Below are 25,985 nucleotides of genomic sequence, written 5' to 3' on the forward strand. Positions count from 1 at the left end.
GCAATTATAGTTTGGGGATATGTTTTGTGTTGTTCCTTAAAATGGTGAAATATTTACACTATTGGGCTAAAAACATAGAAATATAATACAAAATTCAGCCCATGATCTATTTCAGGAAATAAATCAAAGTTTTGAAATTCCATCTCTACGGCACAATAAAGAACAATTTCATTTAAATAACTTATAACACATTATGTCCTGCAGCCAAGGACTAAGTGAGTATCTGTCCCTTTAAAATGACATAAAAAGTAAGTAAAAAATATATATAATATCAAACAAAGGCTTTCCATAAGTGTGTTCCAGCTTTTAGATACATTTTCAGATTTCAATACCTAAGGCCAGTGAATTTAACTCTACCTGATGGGTATGTTAAGGCTGCACATGACACTGACACTGCAGAGGATTCAGACTCAGCGCTTTTTTGTTTAAGCTTTGATACTTAATGACTATTTTCAAGTGTCTATGACCCATGATTCAGTTCAACCAACAAAAGTGAAGGAAAAAGAAACGAGGAATTATTCAGACTCAATATTTTAATACTGTAAGCACATTATGCATAATGCGCTTTAATTTGACATGGACAAACTCAAGAGGCCTACTTTTTCAAAAATACTTTTTTCCCCTGAAGAAATGTAAATGTATTTTCTTTGCTGAAAAGAAGAGGATTTTAAGGGGCAAAACGTCCTAACCTTGGGCTAACAAAGGCATGTGTGAATTGAGCATACAGCAAAGAACCTTCTGGAGAAAAGACAGTGAGACAAAAAGGTATAAAAAGGTACAACATACTAAATGGAAAGGGGAAAGAAGGGCAGTCAGGTGAGAAAGAGGGATACCAAATGGAGTTTAAGGAGAGGAGTTAAAAACGACTTCATTTCTGTGTCGAACAAAAAGGTCACGGACTGTTTTCTTCAGGCACCCCGAGAGACACTGACACACACACACACACACACACACACACACACACACACACACACACACACACACACACACACACACACACAGAGACACACACCTGTCCCTAGGGAAAAGATCGATACACACACACTGATACCACCGAGAGGAGAAAATCAGCTCGATACACACCACCATGGCCAGAGGTACCGATCAATAAACACACACGTACAGGTGTCACCGCTACTATCTAAAGAGAGGCCAATCAATGCTCACACACAGATATACCTGTACCAATCAGCTGCTCTGTGCTCAGATTCACCCTCTCTGCTCGCGCTCTCCTGTCTCTTTCATCCTGTTTACTACACCCCCACCCCCACCTGCCCAAGCTTGTTTCACTCTCTCTCTCTCTCTCCTGCCATCCCTCTGAATCGCTTACCCTCTCTCACACCCTCTCCAGCTGCCTCCCTTCCCCTCTCTGTCTCTCCTTCATACATTTCTGCTATGTAGGTGAGTCATCTTTGGCTCCCTCTCGTTCCAAAACATCACACACTGCTAATAAAAAGATACGGAAAAGGCACATGGACGGTTTGATTAGAGGTTTGACCCACATTCAGAGTGTAACAAATTAAAAAGGAGGAAAATTCTCTCTTCAAATATCCCAGTTTGTCAGAGGGATTAAGTCTTCACTTCCTGCAGCAGCCAGAGGGAGGCGCTCTGGTCTTAACCCATCACAGCAGGGTCCTGAAAACGCTAACAGGAGGAAAAAGTCACTGTGACTTGCGTGTGTGTGTGTGCGTGCGTGCGTGCGTTGCATGCATGCACGCATTTATGCATGATCTTTACATGCATTAATGCAGCCTGTGTACAGACAGCAGGTCACTAGGCCTGCTCTGTGGCCTTTGCTGCTCGTTCTCCATCCATCCATCCGTCACCACCTTCATGTCTTCCTTTTTAGCCCCTTGTCGTCCTCTCTCTCTCTGTGCCCTAAAATCTAATCTTTTCTCTTCATCTTTTCCTGTTTTTTTTTTTTAGCTATTAATGAGAATAGTATGGCTCTTTTTGTTTTTCTTTCAATCAAAAATTTCTCCTAACATCAACGCTGTTGAGTTCAAACTCAGTGTGTGGTGTAGTGAAAAAAACAATTTGTCGATTGACAGAAAATTGAATCTGGAAATTGGATAATTTATTAATCATTCAACGCAGTTTCTCAAGTGAAAATGCCAATAATTCATTTGTTCTAGGTTCTCAAATGTGAGAATTTGCTTCTTTTCCCTTTTTTATACCATTGTAAACTGGATATCTTTAATAACCAACACAACCAGAGACCACTTTGGCATTTAGAACTCGTGTTGAATTTTTGATATATTTTTTTTTAACTCATTCAAACATTTTGCTGGCAAAACATTAAATGATTAATCTGACACATGCACATATCAATAATGAAAAAAATAATTATCTATGGTCTATGCTACATTTCTGGTCCTATTTTTTGTATTTATGTTGTATTTCTGTATTTATATGGTTGATAGGTTGTAGGTTGATAGCATTTAAGAACATTCGCAGTCGTACAAAACCGTTAACAGTGAACATCAGACTTCTGGTATCACTACCTAGGGGCAGAAGCTTCTGTCTGCACTGACACTAAACCATCTGAAATCCAACGCACAAGGGGAATAATGCAATGAGAAAAGTGCAGGTGTGATCATGGGTATGCTCTGATATCAAAACTAACACAACCACACACCCATCCTCGACCGAAAGTAAGAAGTTCACACCTTTTTCTTTTGGGCTTGTTGAAAAAAAGGCATTCTGGGAAATGAAGGAAAACCCTAATAAGAATACGGAAGTCAGTGATGCTAGCTGGTAGAAATGTGCACATAAAAGATTTAATTTAATCTTAAAAAAAAGAAGTGAGTACAAGTACTTGGGGGATTTTTTCAATGATGTTTTGTATGTACAGTATTTCATGACAAAGGCAAGAAAACAGTAAGATGTAAGAAGGAGGTAAGCAGATGGGGTCTGCAGGAAAAGGAGCAACCCCACACTGTAAAGCTGTATGCAAAAGAAAGAAGTAAAACCAGGGTGTCTGTCTGTGTGTGTGTGTGTGTGTGGGGTGAAAGAGAAAGAGAGACTGAGAAAGACTGGTTGAAGTAAACCTGTCCTTCAGAGGAAACAGGCTAACCTTTCTGTGTAAATATTACTGTTGTGTAAAAATGTTTTCAGACCCACATGACACAGACAAGATGAAAATGTTGTGGATAGCTTTTTACTCCATTTACTGCTCTATATATTTGTAGAGGTGTGTGTGGGGGTGTGTGTGTGTGTTTGTGTGTGTCCATGTGTGTCAGTATCTTACTTTCTCAGTAAATACCCTAGGGCTTTGTGGTCTATACTGTGTGGTTTGGAGGAGTTTGTTAGTTGAGGGCCAGGTGCAGGCAGACAACACATACACTCACAGAAGATAAACGGACCCAGCACGCACACACATGCACACACACTCACACACTCTCTCTCAAACACACACACGAACGAAGGATAAATGGACCCAGTAGCAGGGAGGTCTGACAGAATGCCTTTTCACACCTGGCTGAGCCCAGCGGAAGGTGACAGAGTCACATCTCCCAAAGCGGGCACACACACACACACACACACACACACACACACACACACACACACACACACACACACACACACACACACACACACAAACACAGACACACACCTTCTCACATTGGGGAGTTCAGGGTCATAAACAGCATCATGAATAAAATGAGGCTGTCTTAAACAGAAGGAGCCCTGTGTATGCATGTGTGTAGGTGTGTTTGTGTGTGTGTTTTTGTGTGTGTGTGTGTGTGTGTGTGTGTGTGTGTGTGGGGGCCCCTAACCCCCATGCCAGTTTGGATATGTAACGACCTTCTGTTCCCAGTGCTTAAATGGCTTAAATACTTCAATTAGACCTGGGTCACAATCCTCCACCCGTTAAAGCACACCATCACACACAAACACACACACACACACACACACACACACAAACAACGGAGGTTTCATCATCCTACGCATCTTTCCACTCTTCTTTCATCAGGGTCTTCTCTTGTTTGTGGTTCAAAGTGAAACTCTACAGTGAAACATATAGCATCCCCCGCCAACACATGAGCAACAATTAAACTCAACTCTCATCCTCTCTGCCAGAGTCTCCCCTGGAACTTCTCTGTCTCTGTCCCGCTCCCTCCTCCTCCTCCTCCTCCTCCTCGTCCCTCCTCCTCCCTCCGTCTCTCCTGCCGTGCTACCCTAGCGCTAACGATGCTGCCTTTTCATTAGACAGCCCCTGCTAATTAATCTCCATAGAGGAGAGTGACAGACCTCCCCCAACACACACACACACACACTCACAAAGTGCACGCCAAGATATATGCAAACACACACTCTTCTTCCCTCTCTCTCTCACTCCCTCGTCCCGCGTGGCGTTGGCAGCCCATTTCATGCTTTATCACGTCTTTTAATTGACAAACAAGCTGCTCTTTTCTCTTAGGCTGAGGTCTATATCACCCCCTCGCTCAGATGCACACACACATAATCATACACACACACACAAGTAAGGAGCCAAGAAAACTAGTTATCTTTTCAGATTTTGGATTAACACACACACACACACACACACACACACACACACACACAGAAATAAGCAAACTGCCTCCCCGCTGACATATGGCCCATGTGACTGTCACACAGTTTTCTACTCTTTGACACATTGTTTCCACACACACACACACACACACACACATATACAAACAGACAGAGTCATAGATGTCACATGTGCACTTAGGTTGAAAATGAAGCTCAATATAAAAAAAAAAAAAAAAAAAAAACAGAGAGCAAAGGTTCCCATCACTCTTGGCACTTCCTTAATCTTTTGAGATGTTTTTTACGTCATGGTTCGCTCATCTGCTACAGGGCAAGGTCAATACTAATCACAACTGCCTTATTGATTTTGAGTGATCGTGTGACACCTTTGCCTTCGTGAGGCTCATGGAAAAATACTTTCTTTCTGAGGGCTATTTGGAACATCTATATGCAAAACTACAAATTATCTGTAAACGCCTTATCATATTGCTCAAATCACTGTTCTGTTGACTTTTTATAGACAGTGGAAGATGCTACACAAAGCATAAAGAAAGAGTGAGGTGAGTGTCATCATTCAGGACCTTGAGGTTATCAGCTTTCCATAAGCAGTCTATACCTGCTAATGCACAACCTCCACCACCAGCACTTGCATTTTTTGATAAATGGATCATATTCTGCAAATAAAACGCCCTGTGAATAATTAAAAACTCTCTCTTTCTCAGTCATCCACAACAGCTCAGTTAATAAATTAATAGTGATGCATATACTACTGGTTAAGACATATTTTGTACAGTAAGATTTTAAATATTTCTCTTCTGATGAGACACGTTCTGCATGAAAAAGACTTAAGAAGTGTCACCGGCTTAGTCGCCCCATCCACTGCCACCACCACCTTCTTTTACATTTCTCTGCTTTTTAATTGGGACTCTACATCCAGTGGGATTTCGCCAAATTTGACACAGGTTGAGTCCAAACCAAACATACTTAAAACAAGAACTATTTTTAACAGTCTTAGGGTAAACCTCACAGTATGTAAAATTGATGTGCATCATGTGTAATGGGACTTTACACACTCACATTAAGGCTGAGGTGTGGTGAAATGTAATATATACTCTAGATATATACGCTATATTGTTTAATATAATATTTTAATTTTCTCTACCACCTACTATATTTCTCTCACAACTGTGAAGTTAGACTATTAACTGTCTCGATCATTAGTGTTCAGTGATGGTCGTTTTTGTGTGAAAAAGTACCAAATACTAAAATAAAAAGATCAAGATGACTAAAAGTTTCTTTGACATGCTGTGTTCACTTTCAGACTTTTAGAAGTTAGACACCCTGTGCAACACTGGAAACTTAACACCAACACTCTCTCTTTGACTATACTAATAAGTGTAGCATGATAAAACCAATGCATGTGCTTCAGCTGTTTCCAAAATACAAGCAGCTTTTACTAGCCTCTTAAAGGTACACATTATTTTATTTTCACCTAGTGTTGATCTGTGTGTAAGTCCTGCTCAAGCCCTCTGATGAAGTGTGAACAGCACTGGTATGGAGTTTGCTGACTGATGGTTTTGTGGAAAGATACTCACTGTGATGTGGTACTGTCTCCAGATTTCTGGGCAGGCCTGAGAAAAGGAAAAAAAAGTTGAAATAATCATGAAAGAAAAAAACAGACCTACATGTGTGTATATATATATATATATATATATATATATATATATATATATATATATATATAAACTTTTACAGAGCATATAAAATGAATTAGAGAGATTAAATAGTGTGTTTTTGTGCGTCTTTCCTCTGAGTGAGACAGTAAATACACAGTAAGGAAGAAACATTTAGGCCAATGTTGGTAAGATGGACTGTTATCGCAGAAAGAGAGAGATGAGAAGTGAGAAGACAGGGGAGGACAGAGACAGAGGGCCAAAAGGAAACTGAAAAGCAGGCCACGGTGTTATTTGTTTGTCTGCTCGAATATTTAAGTCTCTTCCTCCCTCTCTCTTGCTAAACCTTCATCACTGTGATTTCTCAGAAACAAATCTGTTTCCTCTCCATGTGTGTGTCTGCAGTCAGTCACTCAAACAGCCAGTAAGTAAGGCAGTCAGTCGTTTTGTCCCGGTGTGGCTAAAGCATTATCTCCGGGGCTTCGCCATGCTGTTCCTTAAGCGCTCCGACATCCTCTCCCAACCGCCACCACTTCCCACTGGGAAATTGAAAATGCCGTAGTCGCCGCAGGCAACAAGATTTATCTACTTACACACCTACTGAGTGAGGGGGACAGAATGAGAGGGAGAGATTTAAGCCTGCTCTGTGAGGACGGCTATGAGTTTAGTTTTCTCTTGCAGACACTAAACAAGTTTCTATATAAATTTGCATGTTATGCAAATTCACTGACTATTTGGGACTAAAGTGCTTGTTCAAACCTGGGCCTTTACAGCAGCCTGTACAGAGCAGTAGGCACTTTTTCTGGTTTAATCTGCACCGTTTAGGTTTGAATACAGAGATGGACAAATATGAATTTCGACAGCTGTATCTTCCTCCACCTCTCATCTAAGCTTTCTTTTCTTCAACAACCCCCCACCCCCCTCCGCACACACCCCGCTCCCCTCCCGTTTGCTCTCTCCCTCCAGACCGCCGGGGTAGTGTGTTGTTGTCGAGGGCGACAGGCGAGGCGAGCGACACACTCGCGCTCCGTCAACCGTCTGTCTTTAATGAGAGACACAGAAAGGCCCAGGGGACAGAGACCTGACTCTCTTTCTCTCTCAAACACACACACTAACACATACAGTATAATTTGTGAGCGCAAGGAAAAAAAAAAAAAGTTATGCGTTCCAAGAAAAGGGTAATTACAATACCACACAACTTTGCACCTTTGTTTGCCGCTGAAAACAATATGCAAAAGAGACGGGAAGAACGAGATGAACGCGGGGATCTGGATGAAGAAACGTGAAAGAATAAGAGAGAGAGAAAAAGAGGGAGGGAGAGAGAGGGTGAGAGAAAGAGAGTAAAAAATGGGCTGTGTGTCCTAGTCTTCCCTCTCTCTCTGGTGTTCACCTGGTTACTCATCCATTACACAGAGCACAGTACATGACTGACGGAGAGAGAGGAGAGAGAGAGAGAGAGAGAGTGAGAGAGGTGGGGGAGACACAGACAGGCTCTTACATACACACAGGGTTTTCCATTCTATGGCATTAGTGTAAATGGGCAAGGTAATGAACGTTGCGGTGGGATAATTGTCATTGATGGTCATTAGATTCACCCTTCAGTGCCAACACACACATACACACAAACACACACACATACACATACACACACATACAAACACACACACACACACACACACACACAGACAAGCCCACAGCTGGAATATGCAGCATGGCAGAGACATAACTAAGCTGTAATTGCTGAAGTGTATCAATTAACGTGAACAGCAGCGTGTGCTGACCCCTGGTCACTCATTACTACTGAGAGAAAGAGGGGGAGAGAGAGCGGAAGGGAGGAAAGGAAGGAAAGAGGGGGTAATGGAAAGGAAAGTGGGATGCATATTTTTGTTATTATTGCGCCTGGTGCTTCATCATGTTTACATTAGGTAGTAATTGTTCTTTGTTCTGATTACAGGCTACAGCCCCTCCCTTTTACTGCTGTACATTTGTCTTATATCTTGATTATATAATTGATTATATAATTGATTATATAATTGCTTTTAGTATTTTAGTATTTATCTTCAGGTCCTATTATGAGTTGTGTGCCTAGGTTTACTTATGCATTTCAACAATGTAGGAAAATCTTAATTAAATTTTAGATATTGGTACCCTTCCAACTTCATGGAAACATTTTGGAAAGGTTGGAATGGTTTTCTGAGTTTGACATGGAAGAACTGACTTGTGCAGAGCCCTGACCTCAACCCCAGTCAGCACCTGTGGGATGGCCAGGGAACCCAAGCCAGGCCTTGGTGCCCCCAATCAGACCCTGACCTGGGAGGAAATCCCTACAACCTGGTGTCAAAAGCTTGTGAAGACCTTTCTCAGAAAAGGAGGGTGGGGGGGTGGGGGGGTGTTACAACAGCATATTAGTCAGAGCAGCATATTTCAGAGCATGACGTTCAACAATCAAATATATGTATAATGTTCACATATACCAAAAAAATCTTTTTTGGGGGAAACATACTTTTGGTTACGTGGGGCATTTGCTGTGAAGTGTGGCTTTAAAGGTGCAGAGCCTTCTCCCATTAATTTGAAATACAACCAAAAGAAACAGCTATACTCACATCAAAGAAGTGTCCCTTCATGCTGCAGCGATGACACTGTTTGTGCCAGTACGCCCTCTCGGTGCAGGACTCGTACAGGTGACCAGGCAGGCCGCAGTTGTTGCAGTGTTTACTGGGACATTCAACGGCCAGGTGGCCTGGGGTGCCACAGAGGAAGCAGGCCGACAACTTCTGCACACACAGACACATATATATACACATTAGTTAGTAGTTTTACATACTTGTGCTCATCACTGTGTGTAATGTGTGTGCGTGCTCCTGTGCACTGAGTGAAACTGACTGTGGGCTCTGGGCAGTTCTTGGAGAGATGTCCGGTCTTGTTGCAGTTTCTACAGTGGACGTTCTTGCTAGTGTAGTATCTGTTTGACAACCGCTGCGTCGCTACCCTGGCACCCCTGTTTTTGTTATAGATCTGAGCCTGAAACACAGAGAGTTCATTCATCGTTAACATCATGTTGTTGGTGGAAGGCTCTGTAGAAAACCTGGATGGTAGTCCATAAATAGCACGTGCCAACTGACGAGTGAGAGAAGAGTGCGTGATACCCTTTGATGACAGAGAAATATTCTTTTTAAAAATCACACATTACTTCTTACATATCACCTGACTTGAGAACTGTAATATATACTTTATAAATATATACTTTTACACAGCTCCCCTTCGTTCCTACTTTTCAGAAACTCACTGTCCTTTAGACCACAAGCTCAAACTATTATGTAAAATGACCTCAGAAGACAGAAGAGACTGAATGTCAGAATATATTGCAAAGCTGCTAATTGCCACCCACCTCCTTGTCCTTGTCAGAAACCAACCAGCTGCCCTCTTCTTCTTCTACAGCATCTGGCAGAACAGAAAAAAAATGCATTTTAAAATACAGAAAAAGCTACTGTAATTGCTGAAGTCTAGGTTCTCACTTTAAGTACATTTATGTTATGTGTGTGTGTGTGTGTGTGTATATAATACAGGAAAAACAAAAATTTATAAAAATTGGAAGTAGTAAATTAGTAGAAGATTATAGTTTGGTATCAAGAATCTTTTCTGAATTGGAACTGTACCCAAATTCACAAGACCTATGAATTTATTATGAAATATACTTTTCATGTTTGCTTATCAATTCATGAAAAAGCAAAGTTTGGACTGAGCTTCTACAATAAAACCAGAACTACACACAAAAGTGTTGGTAAGTATGACAAATGTCTGTTCATTGCAGCTGAAATCTAAATCTATTTTTGTATTCAGCAGTTTTTTTCTTACTTTACATGATAATAATTGGAACCAGGTTTCGATAAGACCCAGAACTGATAAATTGTGGACAATATCCAGCCCTGTTAAGAACTCTAAACCCTGAGGAGTGAGTTTAGTTTCCTGTAAGAGAAAGACACACACATACATACACGCACTGAAACTGACACAGTGGCAGCCCAGCACATCTGTATGAGAGTGGCACTAACAGCACCCTGAGGGAGACCACTGTATTCTCCTCAGGCCCACAGAACTGTAACTGACATCCAGAAGTCGTAACGTACACACAAACACACACACGCACGTACAGAAACACACAGACATGTGTACTCAGCATAAATTATGTGCTGTTAGCAATGACCCACACAGGCTCACAGACACACCCACACATCGACCTCCGCTATTAGCTGGTTGACAGTCTTTAGCCTTTGGACAAACATACAGCCTTGAGCCATAATCAAATATTACACTCTTCTCTCCACCTCTCTCTCTTCCTTTTTTTATGACTCTCTCTATCCAGCCCCTTATCGCTATTCTGCTCAGCCCTCCTTCCTTTCCCTCCCTCCTCTCCTCCCGGGGTGCGCGGCTGCAGAGGGAGGTTATCACCTCTCTTCCCTGTCAAACAAATTAAAATGGCTGCTGTTTGGATGGGGCTTCTTTCTGCCATGACCTTCACCTCCAAAAAACACACACACACACACACACAAATGCAGGCAAGTCAGCGCCATTGTCATATGACAAGCTTATGACTCCAATTTAGGCAAATTTTACTTTTACCATCATTTGAGGGTCCTCTCTGTTTTATTTATTTTTGCAAATGACAGCCTTTAAATGTCCTTTAGATGGAGGTCTAGGTTAAAGCAATGAAATCTTTGTCAGTTACTTAAACGTATATATGTTGGCGATACACACAGTTTAACATCAGTATCCACACACTGTCCAAAGTGGAAATCAGTTCACTAAGACTTGACTTGATGATGCACTCATTTTGAGGTTGGTTCATTAAAACTGTAACTGTGTACGACTCAGAATGCAAGTTAGATTTTTTAAAACTTTAATGTCAATTTGAAGCAGATTTTCTCTTTGCTCTCAAAATGACTGGACAGTAACAAAGTTAGTAGTTCACTTTTGTTTTTTTGGTTTGTGTGTGTGTTTTTTTTTTATCAAGCTCAACGAAATGTGACAGACTAACGCTGACTAAGAATGTGTGGTGACTCATCTGAAATCAAACAGTTACAATATAAAAGCATTTATAGAATTATTCACAGAAAAAACACAAAGTGTGACTGTCCTGGCACATTTTTGAAGAGAGGCCACAAGCAGGTATCGTTAAAAAATAAAAGCATTTAGTTGGTCTACTTCAGTTTAGGGGTGCACCTAACAATTAGCACCTAACAGTTCAAAAAATGTACATGGAAGTTCTCCAGAGTCCAGGATGACATCTTAAAATGTCTCATTTTGGCTGACCAACAGACAAAAAGCCAAAGATACTAAATTAACAATGATGCAAAAAAGAGAGAAAAGCAGGAAATCTTCACATCTGAGTTGAAACAGGCAAATGTGTGGCATTTCTGCTTGACTGAGAAATTAACTCATTGATTCCTTCTCCTTCAGCTAAACAACTGGTAAAGACTTTGAAAGGAGAAAGTACAAACTATTAGTAACTGTTCCAAGAAAGTAGTATTTCAGTGTGTTTGAGAGTGATTTGATACAGCTGTTAATGTGACCTGACTAGTTTACTTTATCCTGAAGTTAAGGCTGCAAATCTGCCCAAGGTTCACACGGTAAATAAATTATTGATTGATTTAAATTTCATTTGATATATAAATGTATTACGAACTAGAGTACAAGCATAGATGATGATTGAATTTGTAGTTATTGTTGAGGTGTGTTCACTGGACTATCCATGCTTGTTTTGAGTGTTTCTGTTGAATTCCTTCCCATGTGTTTCTGTCAGATCTCACCCCTCACTGACGCTTTTAGATTTACTGCGTGGAGTCAGCAAGAGATCAGTGTACCACAGTTTTCCGTCAACAAGCAGAATGCTGTGTATCTGCACGAGTGTTGTTTCTCACTGTCACGCTAGAGTAAGAATTATTCTAGTGTACTTAGGTTTGGTTACTTTTGTATAGAGAAGAAGTGAATGGGAAACCTCTGCAGCATCGACCTACTGTGAGCAGATTGGGGGACCTTAGTCTGAAGTGTGTGTGTGTGTGTGTGTGTGTGTGTGTGTGTGTGTGTGTGTGGCTGTGCACGCGTAGTTGATGTTACACAACAACCAGCACCCAGTCAATGGGCAGCTTGAAAAAAAAAAGAGGCAGGGGTGAAAGGTGTGTGTGTGTGTGTGTGTGTGTGTGTGTAGGAGTGAGCCTGCATGTGTATGTGTGTGTGTGTGTGTGTGTGTGTGTGTGAGTAAGCGTTAGTGACTCAACGAAAGTCATTCCCAAAGCGTCTCCCGGGGGGACTCCCCAAATAAAGAGCAGGAAGCTTTCCCTTAATCTAAGGGCCCCCCATCTCACCAACACACACACGGATAAAGGGTGAAGCTCTTTGTCACGGCCGAGGAATCAAACACATGGGTGGGGGGTGGAGGTTGGGGGAGAGGATGGAGGAGGAAAAGAGGAGAGGGTAGGTGGGTGGGGGCTGTTGTCTGTACACTGGGTGAAAATATGCTAATCAACCTTGAGGCCCTGTTCAAAACCAAACCATCAGAGCCGCTCACTCCATCGTGGCCCAACAGATCTGAAGGAGTCTGGAGCTGAATAAGCAGATGGCAGCGGCTTCACCGCGCAGCTGAACGGACTCGAGAGAGAGAGAGCAAGAGAGAGAGAGAAAGAGAGAGAGGGGCCTCCGCCATGTTGACTGCAACTGTTTTCACTTTCAACAGATCTAGTGGTGAAGTGTTCCTTACAGCCATCTTAGACGTGAGGTCTAAGTCCAAAGAACGAGTGCAGTGCCTCAGTAGGATGACGTTTAATAGATGTGACGGAAACCAGGGACGTCAGAGTCTCAAACTGCGTCTGAGTCGTCTGCTGAAAATACTCCGGGTTTCACTGATTTTGATTCTACGGGACAACTCGTACATTATCACATCACTCCGTCGTCGAGGGAAATTCAACACAGTGGCGTGGAAGAGGAGGGGGAGATGGAGAAACAGAGGGAGGGAAGGATCAGGGGAGAAAAGGCGACAGATGCTACCTGTCAGTCTCATAGGTACCCTGATTACTAGAAGATGAGGAGGAGAGGGGAGGAGGCTGCGTGCCAGTTCATCAGAGCCGGCAGAACAGAACAAAACAGAAGAACTGTGTGCGTGTGTGTGTGTGTGTGTGTGAGAAGCCTGCATGTGTGTGTGAATGCTTTGAATCTGTCCCTTGTACCAGTGAGAACAGAACGGAAGTGTACGTGTGGCTAATGAACCATGAACACCCGGCTCTCCTGGGGTGAGACACACACACACACACACACACACACACACACACACACACACAAAGGAAATATTAGGGGACCGCAAGCAACATCCTTCTCACAAGACAAGGTCCAGACAGGGTGGTTTAAGTCTGATAACCCAAGGACGAGACTGAGACCGCCAAGACACACACCCATCCTTCAATGTGGCAGTCTCTCCTGACAACCAAACCTCAACTCTAGTCATGAACCAGTTTCGTTCGTACGTGTGCATGTGTGTGTGTGTTTGTGTGTCATCTACAAGCTGTTCTCCTCTCTGTCTCAGCAACATCAAAGCCTTGGACCGGCCCGCCTTGCCCCTATCCCTCTTTCCCTGTCCTGACACTTAAACAGTCATCCCAAGCCAACCCGCCCATTGTACCACGCTGTTGACCGGGCCCATTAACACACCAAGTAATGCGCACACACAAACACTTGCAAACACACACACACACACACACACACACACACACACAAAATGGGAGTGAAAGAGAGGCCTTGCCCCCCAACTAGAGGTTATGTTTGATACTGAAGCGACAGGGTCGGATTAGCAACACTATACATGACAATAGTGAGGGTGGGCGGGAGTGTGCAAGCTCTGTGTGTGTGTGCATGCACGGGTGTGTGTATGTGTGTGCACGAAAAAAAGTGCCTCCTTTGTGACATCACCCTTGCCCTACAGCCTTGCCCTCTGCAAGGTTAAACACACCAAAAGGTTGGCCAAGTCAGACGCACACACACACGCACACACGCACGCACACACACACACACACACACACACACACACACACACACACACACACACAAGCGCATGGATGCAGCTTTTCTTAAACTCTGCTCTTTTGTGTGACATAAAAGTCTAGTAAAGGGTGTAAGACACTATAGCAAAGTGAGCAGGAGAACAAGTGAGATGAACAAGAACAGTGAGAGGAGGGGTAGGAGGAGGATGAGGAGGACGAGGAGGAGGGTGGTGAAAATGCATGGGCCATGGAGCACATTACAACACAACAAAAGAGAAGCTGGCTGAGTCTGAAGCCCACCGGACAGCAAACAGTGTCCAGGTAGAGGAGGACCAAGTGTTTGTGAAAAAAATAGTGGAAGACAGTGGAGGCAAAGTAGGAAGAGAGGATGAAATGATAGGCAGCACAAGGAGAGAGATGCTGTCTGTGTGCATGTGAGTGAGTGTACTGAATGTAGGGGATAGATCAATAGCTGTACAGGCCCATTATAGATTAAAGCAGCAGATTTCATTTGGCTTCATTTCATGCTTTTTCTTTGCCCATCTCCACTGATCTCTCTGTTAGATGCACAGAGGAAGAGAGAGAAAGACTCTCCTAATGCCCAGGATCAAACTATTCCAGACATTTCCAAAGATTTGCTTCATTTACAAGAGGAATAATATAGTCTGTACTGTAACTGTCTATGAGCACTGCAATTACTATATGAACACAAAAACAGCTTCAGTTAATCTCAAATGAGAGATTTTAGTTTGTGCTCTTCTCAAAAAAAATGAATGAAAATCTGATGGCAGGTATGGGATTGTTTGCTCATGTTGCTAGGCAACTGCCAGTCAAATCAGATCAAACAACACCCACACAGTACTCCACAGTTTTTAAATATTAACCTCTTGTAGATAATACCTATGGATGATCTTTCCAAACTTTAATAACTGATTGTTGAACACAGATGAATACTTTAAATATTTGAAGTTTCCATGGGGCTTTAAAGCCCACAAACAGGAGCAAATTTCCCTTCCAGACTTCTGTACAAGCCTAAAATTGAGATCAGAACCAGTCCATAACCTGAGTCTTAAACCCAACTGGTACCACCAAATTTGAGGTCCCAACCTAACCAGAGACTCAAGCTCATATTTTTTCTTTATTTCAGCCATTACTGATTTAGCTTTGAATTAGCTTGCCAAGCATTGACCATTTATAGCACTTGCAACACATTTCATCCAAGGGCACACAATTCTAGTTTTTAGTTTTGGTTATTACACATTGTGGGAGGGACAAAACCCTAAAAATGTCAAGGATAAGGCACTCTGTCATGGTCCTCGATGGAAAATGGATAACGATGCTTGACTCCAGATGATTGGGTGACACTGTAAAACATCATCATTGAAAATTCATGTCAAATACCCAAAAGGTCAATAATATAAGAGATAGTAAGCTTATGCTTCCAAGTTAAGCCAAAATTTGTCAATTTTTTAAGTTGTGGTGGTTATTAAGTGCTTCAATATGCTAACTCCTGGCATCATAGAACCTAAAAAAAGTAACTATGTGGTATTGAACCACATCAAGCACAGAGGGAGAAAGAAACTAATTTCTCAACAAATTAGATCTAGGAAATACCAAAGCTACGCATAGCCAAAGCCCACAACATCTGGCTGAGTAGTATAAGTATTTCTTTGCTGGAAATCTGCCTATATTACAATTCAAGAAACATTCCTCAACATAACCTTGACATAACAGACTGACATATATCAGGGGAAATCTTTAAGAGAAGAACAAAAAAGATGTTTTGTGATCAGTCATTTTTTTCCCCCACTGCAGCTTAGAAAAAGTGAAATACAAGCAGATGCCATCACCCTGGTCCCTGTTGAATCTGCCTTGTGTTCGGCCATCACATATTTCATCACAGCCCGTCTCTCGTTATCTCCCTACCACCACCTCCACCCCCCACCCTTGACACGTTGAGTGTTCACCCCCTGCCAGCCCGTGCCACCTCCTCCCTTCCCCTTCACCCCCTTCCACGCCATGTTGGCAGCCAGGGCAGGGCAGGTGGCCAAACCTGTCAGTCAAAGCACCGTCGCCACGCGGCAACACCACAGACACCAATTACCACACAGCAGGGGCGCGGCCTGGCAACCGCATGGCAACCACATGGTCCAATCAGGGTACACAACAACAGGGACCAGAGAAGGCCAAGAAAAGTGAGCAATGCTGTTTGTGTGTGTGTGTGTGTGTGTGCAGCAGAACCATATTAAAGTTATTCAAAACCGAGCCAGCAAATGTCTGTGCGTTTGACAGCAGACAGGTAGTCATTGTGTCTTTTTAATATCCGTCAGCTGCCTATTTAGTGTAGATTTTCAATTCAAACGCAACATTTATCTCCATCTATCTGTTGATAATCAGAGTGGTTCTTATTAAAACGCACAGTCCTGACTCATGACCAGTTCTGCTGGTCTCACCAATCATGCCTTGATGTTCAAAAAGACACTGAATTAAAATATGACTTCTTTAGTTACCCAAAACATGCTTGGATGATTTGTGCCTATGACACATCACAGGACAATAAAAACAGTAGAACATCTAACAAGATTTTTCCCTGATAATGAAAATGACAGTTTTACAGTCATATTGTTAACACGATGACTCAGTATCAGGCTACAAGTAACAGGCTACCACTTTGACTTGAACAGCTTTGAACATGGAATCAACCTGGAAGCTATAAAACTGATCTGGGGCTGTGAAATCATGGCTTTTTGGTCATTTATAGCTCCCCTCTTGCTATGGATATTATCTGGATGAACTATTGCGGTATCATATATTCATAAAAGATTTTCAAATGTTTTTTCAAACGACATAATCCACAATGACGCACATAGAATAATTAAAAGTAGTACTGAAACAATTAGTTAATAAATCAATTAGTCAAACAAAATATGGCAACTGTTTTTAACCATGAGTTAATCATTTTTTTAAGCAAAAGTGCGAAACACTTTCTGGTCCAGGTTTCTAAATTATGAGGATTTGTTGGTTTTCTTTGTCTCATGTGATGTAAATTGAATAACTCTAGATTAGGGACAGTTGTCTGACATTTTATAGGTCAAATGATAATGAAAATATTGTTAGTTGCAACCCTAATTTAAAGTTTAAGCCTTTTACCCATTAAGTTTTTACAAAGTTGCACGTCAGTAAAAACAGATTATACTGTAGCATAAGTGGCACAATATGTTTTATTCAAAGCGCAGTGAAGGTCTGTCCGGAGTTTTAACTCAACCCAGTATGATGCCAGAATGGGCTACCAGTCAACAAGTGTTTTTGTATTTTATGGCCAAAGTCAAACTCGTGCGCGCCAACAAATAAATATCGCTGATAACACTGACCAAATTATTCCGGGTGTCTCTTTTGTCTTCTGCGGCGAAACACACTAACACACCAGCACACAACGTCTGTAAGGGGCAAATATATTTTAATAAAACCAGTGAGTTGCAACCTCAATTTCATTTTGATGAATTTCCTCCTGCGGGAGTGAGCCAGGCAGTGGGCGGGAGGGCGGAAAGGCGGGAGAGCGGGAGAGGGAAGTGGGGTGATGGGGGCTGGGAGGCAGATAGAATTTTCATGATTGTTATTTTTGTTATTATACAGAGAGAGAAAGGGGGGGAGGTAGGGGGGGAGATAAACGGCGTTGGTTTATCTGAGGCATTTTGCGGAGCGCTCCATTATCGGGCAGGTTGGGCACGTTGAGGGGGTTATTTTTCCGAGGGATCTTTGGCCCCGGTAATTAAGCTCCATTCAGCAGGCCCTGTTCCCCAAATTAAAAATTTGTCATTAAGTGGAATTTACCATAATGCCTTTTTATCTGCCGGCGCTTCAGCATGCGTGCACACATGTGTGTGTGGAGGGTAGAGGTGAAGGAGGGGCAACAGGAGAGGGCAACCAATAAGGAGGTTACACTGTGGTCACACGCACATACAAACACACACATGAACGCCCCCACACACACACGCACTGAGGAGAAAGGGCAAATTGAAAAACTGAAATAATCCTGGACAGCAGCACACATTTGGATGAGCAAACACAACACACACAGACACACACACACTCACACGTACATAGACACACACACAGCCACCCTTCAATCCTTCAAATCCACAGCCTTTGGGGTAATTAAATAATGGTGCTTTAAAGTTTTAATTTAGATTTGGCTTTTTCCTTCCTCCTCCTACTGTATGCCACACTAGCTTACACACACACACACACACACACACACACACACACACACACACACACACACACATATACACACACACATATACACACACACCCCCACCCCCACCCAAAACAGCCAGTCACAGTGTGTTATAGACTTCATCCAGCGAGATAGCCCTCCATGGGTAGGGTACATTGGAGAGACTGAATGATTGAAGAGCAGAATCTCTGTCTCTATAGGCTTTATAAAACAATACAATTATTAGTCTTTAATTAGAGCAGCCCCTCTGTGGGACAGGGGACAGACAAAGAACAATAGAGGATTAGACGAGGAGCTCCTAATATGGCTCTTTTATCACCTCATTCAAATACAGTTTATAAATGCATCCAGCTGTCCTTTTCACCTGGCAGAGTTGAAAGTTGGTGGTAGATTTGGGAGAGAACGGGAACAAAACAATATTACCCATTTAGGACTGCAACTCCTATTCATTATTTTTGCTTCTAATTGATCTGTGGATTATTTCTTTAAATGATCGATTGTTAATAATGCACAGCATGTTGAAAATGATGGGGCTCCCTGGTGGCCTAGAGGTTTAAGGCTCCAACAATGAACCATAATGCCTCAAAGTTACAGTCTGGAAATGGACCTTTTGCTGTGTGCCATTCCCAATCTCAAAAAAAACAGAGCCCAAAAATTCCTTTAAAACTTATCTTAAATTATCAGAGTTGTCTTAAAATCATTTATTTTGTCAAACCATCAGTCAAAAAACCAAATTACTTTTATGAAATGAGGCTAAGCATGTGAAAACTTAGTTATATGAAGCTTTTACAACCAAATCATACATTTTTTTAACTTGATAAATTACTTACAAAATAATAGTTTTGCAAAAATTCTGTCACTAGGCATATCAGTTCAAAACTAACTAACTAAGTATAATCAATACAGCACAAAAAAAATCATGAAATAATAAGACAGGAGCAGGAAAAAGCAGTTTCTATTCCAGACCATAGATGGTGTGGGAGTGTGTGACACATGAAAGGGCGGTGAGAGAACCAGTCACTAGATGATGCAAAGATGCAGTATAAAGAACCTCTGAGGTCATGCCATGGAGATGAAACTGTAAAGTGTGGGCTACACTGAGTCATTCATTCTTCACCATTACGCTACAGTGAGTAATGATTAGTAAGACTAAACAGCCCCAGTTAACTCCACACTGTTGATGCTCAGAATGAACTGAGAGGCTTCTTACTTTGGCCACTGCCCCTCTCCCTCCTCCTCCTGTCACAGATACAGGAATGTCCCTTTGACTCTCAAGATAAACACTAAATACCCCACACCTCTCTGAATGCCATTGGAGAGTGAAGGTGGGGAAAACGTCTCTCCCTCCAGAGGGAGGGATCTGGGGGTGGCAGAGGAAGAGCAGAGGAGGAGGAGGAGGTGAAAAGGAAAGAGGAGGAAGAGAGAGGGGGGTGGACAGATGGCAGAGGTTATGCCTGGCTGACGGGAGGAGGCTGTTCTGGGTGTTTAGGGTGTGTGTGTGTGTGTGTGTGTGTGTGTGTGTGTGTGTGTGTGTGTGTAATAGCAGGAAACACCACACTCTGCCCTCAGTTCTCCACATGCACAGCTCATCCTTAAGAAATCCCTCTCACCCCCCGCCCCACTTTCCTTCAGCTCCTTTCCCTCAATTTCCCATGATTCTTTGTTTATAGACATAAAATGAGCATCAACTCCATTTCAGTAAATGTCTGACTGACTTTTCCTTTAATATCAAATCCAGTGCTTGGCTCAGTTGATTCCATATTGGCTGGAGATTGTATTCAGTGATGAACAAAATAATTAGATCCTCCTGCATCTGATTGACAGATAAACCCTGGTTAAGGTAAAGTAGAGATAGAGTCGAACAACAACATGCTGTCAGAATCTGCAAATGTGTGTGCGTGTGTGTGTGCGTGTCCAAAATATAGTGCAGGGAGGAATGGCAGAATGGCAGGGGGAGAGTAGAGAGAGATAGGGGGTCTTATTTACTGTCGTTTAATTTGCTCCCTTCTGCACCGTCCATCCCTTGGTTTTTCTGACAGGTAATAAAAAGTGGGAGCTTTCCTGACAAGCCCATTTGAATTTGGATTGAATAATATAACTGTAGGGTTTCCCACATAACGCTCTGTCCAAGCGTGCAATGGCGCACAGACACTGGCAGCCCCCTCTGCCTGCCAGAGTGTGAGTTTTCTGTGCGTGTGTCTATGGCTGCTTACCGCTGCATGCCCGCACGCAAACACACAAAAACACAGAGGTGCTTACGTCATAGTAGTTAATGCAACAACAATAATGAATTCTTGCAACTAGCCACCATGCCACTCCTAAATGCCCATCTCCACATCTCAGCCCGACCTCTCCTCCTCTTTTTCCTAACCCCCCACCCCCTTCTCTCCCTTATTCCCTCACCTTGCCTCCTCTACTGCCCAAGATCCCTTCATCTCACCTCCTCCTCTCGTCTTACCTCATCCGCCTCCCCTCCTTCCATCCCTCTTTCCCTTCCTCCCTCCCTCCTCCTCCTGCTCTCGGTAGCTGCTGAAATCCCATTCCCCGTGGGGCAGGCTAAATTGAATTGGCGTGTTTATATGAACAACAGGGCCGTTGCTTTAATATACCTTAGAGTTTATGCCTAATGCCTCCCTGCTAATACCGCTGGAGCTCGCCGCCCTCACTCAACACACGTTGCTTTTATGGAAGTCATAAAGAGACAGAATAGCGAGGGAGGAGAATGGAGGAGATACTCTGGGAGTGTGCTTGTGTTTGTAAGCAAGAGGGAGAAAGAGACGAAGAGGCGAGAAGCCTGTTAATACATCTTAACAAGTTATCTCTCTATTCTATCATACCTCTTTAAGATCATCCTACAGTATCCCCTCTCTAGAAACCTGCACACACACACACAGACACACACACACACACACACACACATATACACACACACACCCCACATCCCTCCAGTGTGGAGTGTGAATGAAAAGAAAGGAGGAGAGACAGAAAGGGAGGAAGATTTTTTTAGATTAGTGAGTAATGCTGAATAAATATCCGGAGATTTGGTTGAGGGAGTCGGTCATGCTCGTCGACTTGCAAACATCCTCCATTTTCTCTCTGTCTCCCCCTTTCTTTCTTCCCTTTTCTTTCTCTCCCCTGTCCCCCTTTCTCTTCTGGCCCTGTGTCACCCTACAAAAGGGCCACAGTACAAAAGAAAGAAACAGGCTTGAGACACTCAACCCAATTACTATTGATCAGTCTGCACTCAGAGGACAGGAGCGCGCTCACCTGCACACGCACTCGTTCACAGCCATATAAGCCCACACTCACACACAAATCTGTGGAGATAGAGGAAGTCCTGTAAGGTCGTGGGCAGTTATTTGTTCACAGCTCTTTTTTTTTTTTTTAACAGTGACCATGCAAGACTCTTTAAGGGAAAAAAAGAAGGAAATTCCTGTAACGCTTTTCCAGGCTACAAGACTTTTACCAATTCCATTCTACGAGTTTTAACAACACAAGAATTCGGTTTGTTGTTTAATTTTCATCTTTGTGGTGTAAAAAGTAAAGTAGTTACACACTAGAAGAGTGTTGATAAATTACCGGAACTAAATACTATAATATCCATTTACGTTTGTTTTGGTCAAAGTAGATTAACGATTACAAAGAAATTAGACAAAGAGACAGAAAAAACATGAAGGCAAAACCAGAGAACAAGAAAATGGAAGACACACAGAAAGGTGGTGTGGTGGTGTTATGTTAGGTGCCACTTAACAAAAATAATTCTGTAGGGTGTGAGAATTTCAAACCAACACAGTATTAAATCAATGGACTGAAAACATTGAGCGCTAATATAGTTTCCCGGTTTGTTTACACTGTTACTGTACATTTCTTAAATCCCATTCTGCCTGTACATTTGACACAGATTATTTTTCTTCTTTTCAATTTTTCCACCATATTTTACAATATTTTCTTTACTTTTTTTCCCCATACAATAGGTCTACAATTTCCTATATAGTAAAAAAAAGCACATCTTAGAAGGAATTCATCGTTATCATCAAATCCCTGAGAATAGACAAATAAGAGAAATTTACTGATGCAACTAGATAGAAAAACACCCCTCGCTCTAAAGTACTTCTAGAGTCTAGTTTTAATAATAATATCTTTTTATTTACTGTTACAGACATTTAATATGTTTTAATTCATTTTCATGGCAATTCAGAAACCCACCTTTGAGTAGGATTATTTCAACCAGATAACTGAATCAAATTAAAATAAAATAAAAATTAAAAATTTGTTTTTTGTTTTTGTTTTTGCATCAATTGCACTAACTCTGTCAACATTCAAATTTGATTCTGGGAAGACTGTTTGTAAATAATGTTCAGACTAAAGTGAATCATCATTCGAAAATATATATAAGATATATAAAATAATATATATATATATAAGAAATAAATTTGAAGTTGGATGATAAATACAGCGCTAGAACATAACAGCTGTGCACTGTAAAGTTTCAATAGAAGAAACATAGAGCTACAGGAGACCAATCAGTATGTAAAGACTGTATAAAACCCTCCATCTGAAGATGTCTGACTAAAACCTTTGAAAAAGTTTGCAAAGCCCTGCTCGTAAGGTGCTTGCACTCGCACTCGCAGACACACAAAACTAGTCTCACATTAAGGGCGTGATGAACTCTGCGTGTTGTCTGGAAGCCTGCGCCGAAATATCAATGACTAAACTCCCCAACGAGTTGGTAACTATCTCCTTCACTCTGATTTTATCCTCAATAATTAATTTTCTCTCCCAACGCCGACTTCAGCTTTATCATTCGCTCGCTGCCAGAATCTCAGCATTCCATTTAACCATAATCCCCCGGATAAAGGGGCGGCCTAGGTGAGCTAATGCACAGGCGCGTGTGTGTGTGTGCACGCAGGAACAACGTGCACGAGCAAAGACTTAAACTTCATTCGCAGACACACAACGTTATGAAAACCAGATGCGCAAGGTGAGCTAGTCATACAGATGCTGGGCCATTTCTCCAACACTGGAATCTTAGCCCACTGATAATCATTTAGACACATCAAGCCTCTGTGGTAGAAGTCTGTGTATGAGGAATGAGGACACACTGTTCACTGTCAGCTGTGTGACCTCTCAAACACATCTCGGATACAAGCTGGATTAGCACAGGCAAGCCTATAGCATAAATCCTGACCCTGCGAGCCCGGCATAGCAACAGCCACGTAACCAGGGCTTGGTCTTCTTGCATGGAAGGATGGTTGGGAATGGGAGTGGAGGAATAAAGAGATGGGATGGTTGGAGAGGGAGGGGTGGAGCTGAGGGGTTAGTGGAAGAGAGGTGAAGTGTGGGTATAGATCCACGCTGATGTTGAATTTCTTAGCCACCCTCAGTCTGTGCTTGTTTTAGAAATCTGCGAGATGCCGATAAATTGCCTTCCCCTTTAATGGTCACATAAAAATCCTTTAACTATTGCATCGGACAAATGTATTCTTTTCAAAATGTTTCAGACACACGCCAGAGCTTAACACGTATGTAGGTTTTAGTCTCATTATTTAGCACCACCTTTGAACACGCCACTTTTAACACCTTCAGCAATTTAGGTAATGCACCTGATGTAAATACCCACAAAATGTAAGGAAAGAAGAGGCTGAAAATGACTGAAAATGGCCAAAATCCTTGTTAATCCAATTGTCATTACAACTGATGTTATCATTGCCACATGTTTTTTCAAACTTTTTCAGACACAGGCCTTGTCTGAGAAGAAACAGTTGCCGGCTGACTGTCGTGAGTTGGCATTTGCCTCCCTTGACAATTGGAGTATTTAGCGTGTTCCACCAAACCACACACGTAAATCCTTGTATTTAAGGGGCCTATTAACTGGCAATCTCTCAGATCCTAATGGGACTCCTAATTAGTGCTTCATTGAAGGCAGGTGTGATGGAAAGGTCAACCAGTTAAGCATAGATGTGTCACAAACACGCAGAGTGTATTGGCGTCGACATACAGTGATGAAAAGGCACGAGACAGCGGGTGAAATCAGAATACAACCAAGAAAACAAACAAACTAGGTAAGAAATCGACAAAGAGTGAAGAGACAAGATGAAGGGAAAATGAGTGAGAGAGATGGAAAGAGAAAGAGAAAGATGGGAGAATGAGGGAAGGGCTAGATTGACTGAAATTGTGGTGAGTGCCAACTAGGCTAGACCAGGCCCAGCTGGTCTCTGTCTGACGAGTGCCTTAATTAAGAGACATGGGGAGAAGCCTTGGAATGGCCACATACACACTGCCAGGAGCCTCTGGAGAGGAAACTGCTAAACAGGCACACTTGCATGTCTATGTGGTACACTGCCAAACACACACACACACACTCACTCACACACACACACACACGCACAACCACCCTCTGGGACCTTGTGAAAAACATTGCCTCGCTATTATTAGGCCACCCTTTGCATACTGGAGTGAGTGTACTAACCCTAAACGTGGGACTTTGTGTGTTTGGGGTTCTCCCTCTTATCCTGTTGACTGTTAAACTGAACTTCTGATTCCAAAACAGCTTCTCACTCCTGCTGGTGCCAGTGCCCGCAGAAGAAGAGGGGAGCCGAAAAAAAGGGGGGGGTGGAAGAACGAGGCAAGTGGAGAAAGGGTGATTTTGTGGATCCATGACTGCCTTTGCCGCCACCCCCCACACACCCATCTTGCTACTCACCCTTCTTCCTCCTGTTCCTCATCCCAAAAACGTATTAATATTAATACATATCCCTCCAACCTCCTCCCTCAACTCCTCCATCCCCCCCCTCAAAAAAATATCACCACCCTAGGCTACCAGTTAATAAAGCCCTCTCAACGACCCCTCCCTACCCAAAAGCTAAGGAAAGACAATAAGGAGAAAGTTCTCCGGCCAAATAAGAGAACAGAAATTAATACAGTCCCATGGGACCTCCCTCTGTCCCACTGTCACCCCCCACAATAATTTGATTTCCTATTAAGTGATTGCTTAATTATAATGATTATTATTGGTAATTGTAATTGACATTTTTTTTCTCTACTAGTCTCCTCTCTGTCCCTTCCCTCCCATCCTCCTTCCTCAGATCTTCTTAAAGGACAAGACGGGTGGTGAAAACGCACAAGGATGTGAAAAAGGTGGAGAAAGATGGTGTAAATCAGGCAGAACAAAAAAAAGCCAATATGACAATATGACAGGTAAAATACTGTTACAGCCTCACACATCCCATCCACCAGTACATACAATGTGGATTAAGGTGTTGAGCCTTAGAAGTTTTATTTAATCATACATGAGTGTGTTTCAGTGTGTGTGTGTCTATTTGTCTAGATGTCTTATCCTGTAGCTTCAGGGCACAATGTCTGCTGCAGGTCTCCTTAGAAAAGAGATTCTTGCTCTCGATGGGATACCCTGGTTAAATAAAGGTTAAAGCAGAAGAGTGGGATTCCCTATTCTTCCCCCCCTTCACACACACACACACACACACATTAAACTACAGTAGGGACCCTCTGGTCTCCAGTTTATTACCCCTTCCT

At 42.4% G+C, this 25,985-nt stretch overlaps 1 protein-coding gene across 2 annotated transcripts in view; it reads right to left on the reverse strand.

Moving 5' to 3' along the window:
* Positions 1 to 2,758: 2,758 nt before the first annotated feature.
* Positions 2,759 to 25,985, reverse strand: part of LOC108896627 (zinc finger, CCHC domain containing 7) — a 34,000-nt gene continuing 10,773 nt past the window's right edge. For both annotated transcript variants that reach the window (XM_018695858.2, XM_018695859.2), the window contains exons 4-7: positions 9,577 to 9,629; positions 9,072 to 9,209; positions 8,792 to 8,962; positions 2,759 to 6,146 (exon numbers count right to left, since the gene is read on the reverse strand). In XM_018695858.2, coding sequence (XP_018551374.2) covers positions 6,036 to 6,146; positions 8,792 to 8,962; positions 9,072 to 9,209; positions 9,577 to 9,629 — 473 coding nt within the window. In that variant the 3' untranslated portion in view covers positions 2,759 to 6,035. The remainder of the gene's footprint in view (positions 6,147 to 8,791; positions 8,963 to 9,071; positions 9,210 to 9,576; positions 9,630 to 25,985) is intronic.

This window comes from Lates calcarifer, linkage group LG5 (genome assembly GCF_001640805.2).
Source record: "Lates calcarifer isolate ASB-BC8 linkage group LG5, TLL_Latcal_v3, whole genome shotgun sequence".
NCBI classification, from domain to species: domain Eukaryota; kingdom Metazoa; phylum Chordata; class Actinopteri; family Centropomidae; genus Lates; species Lates calcarifer.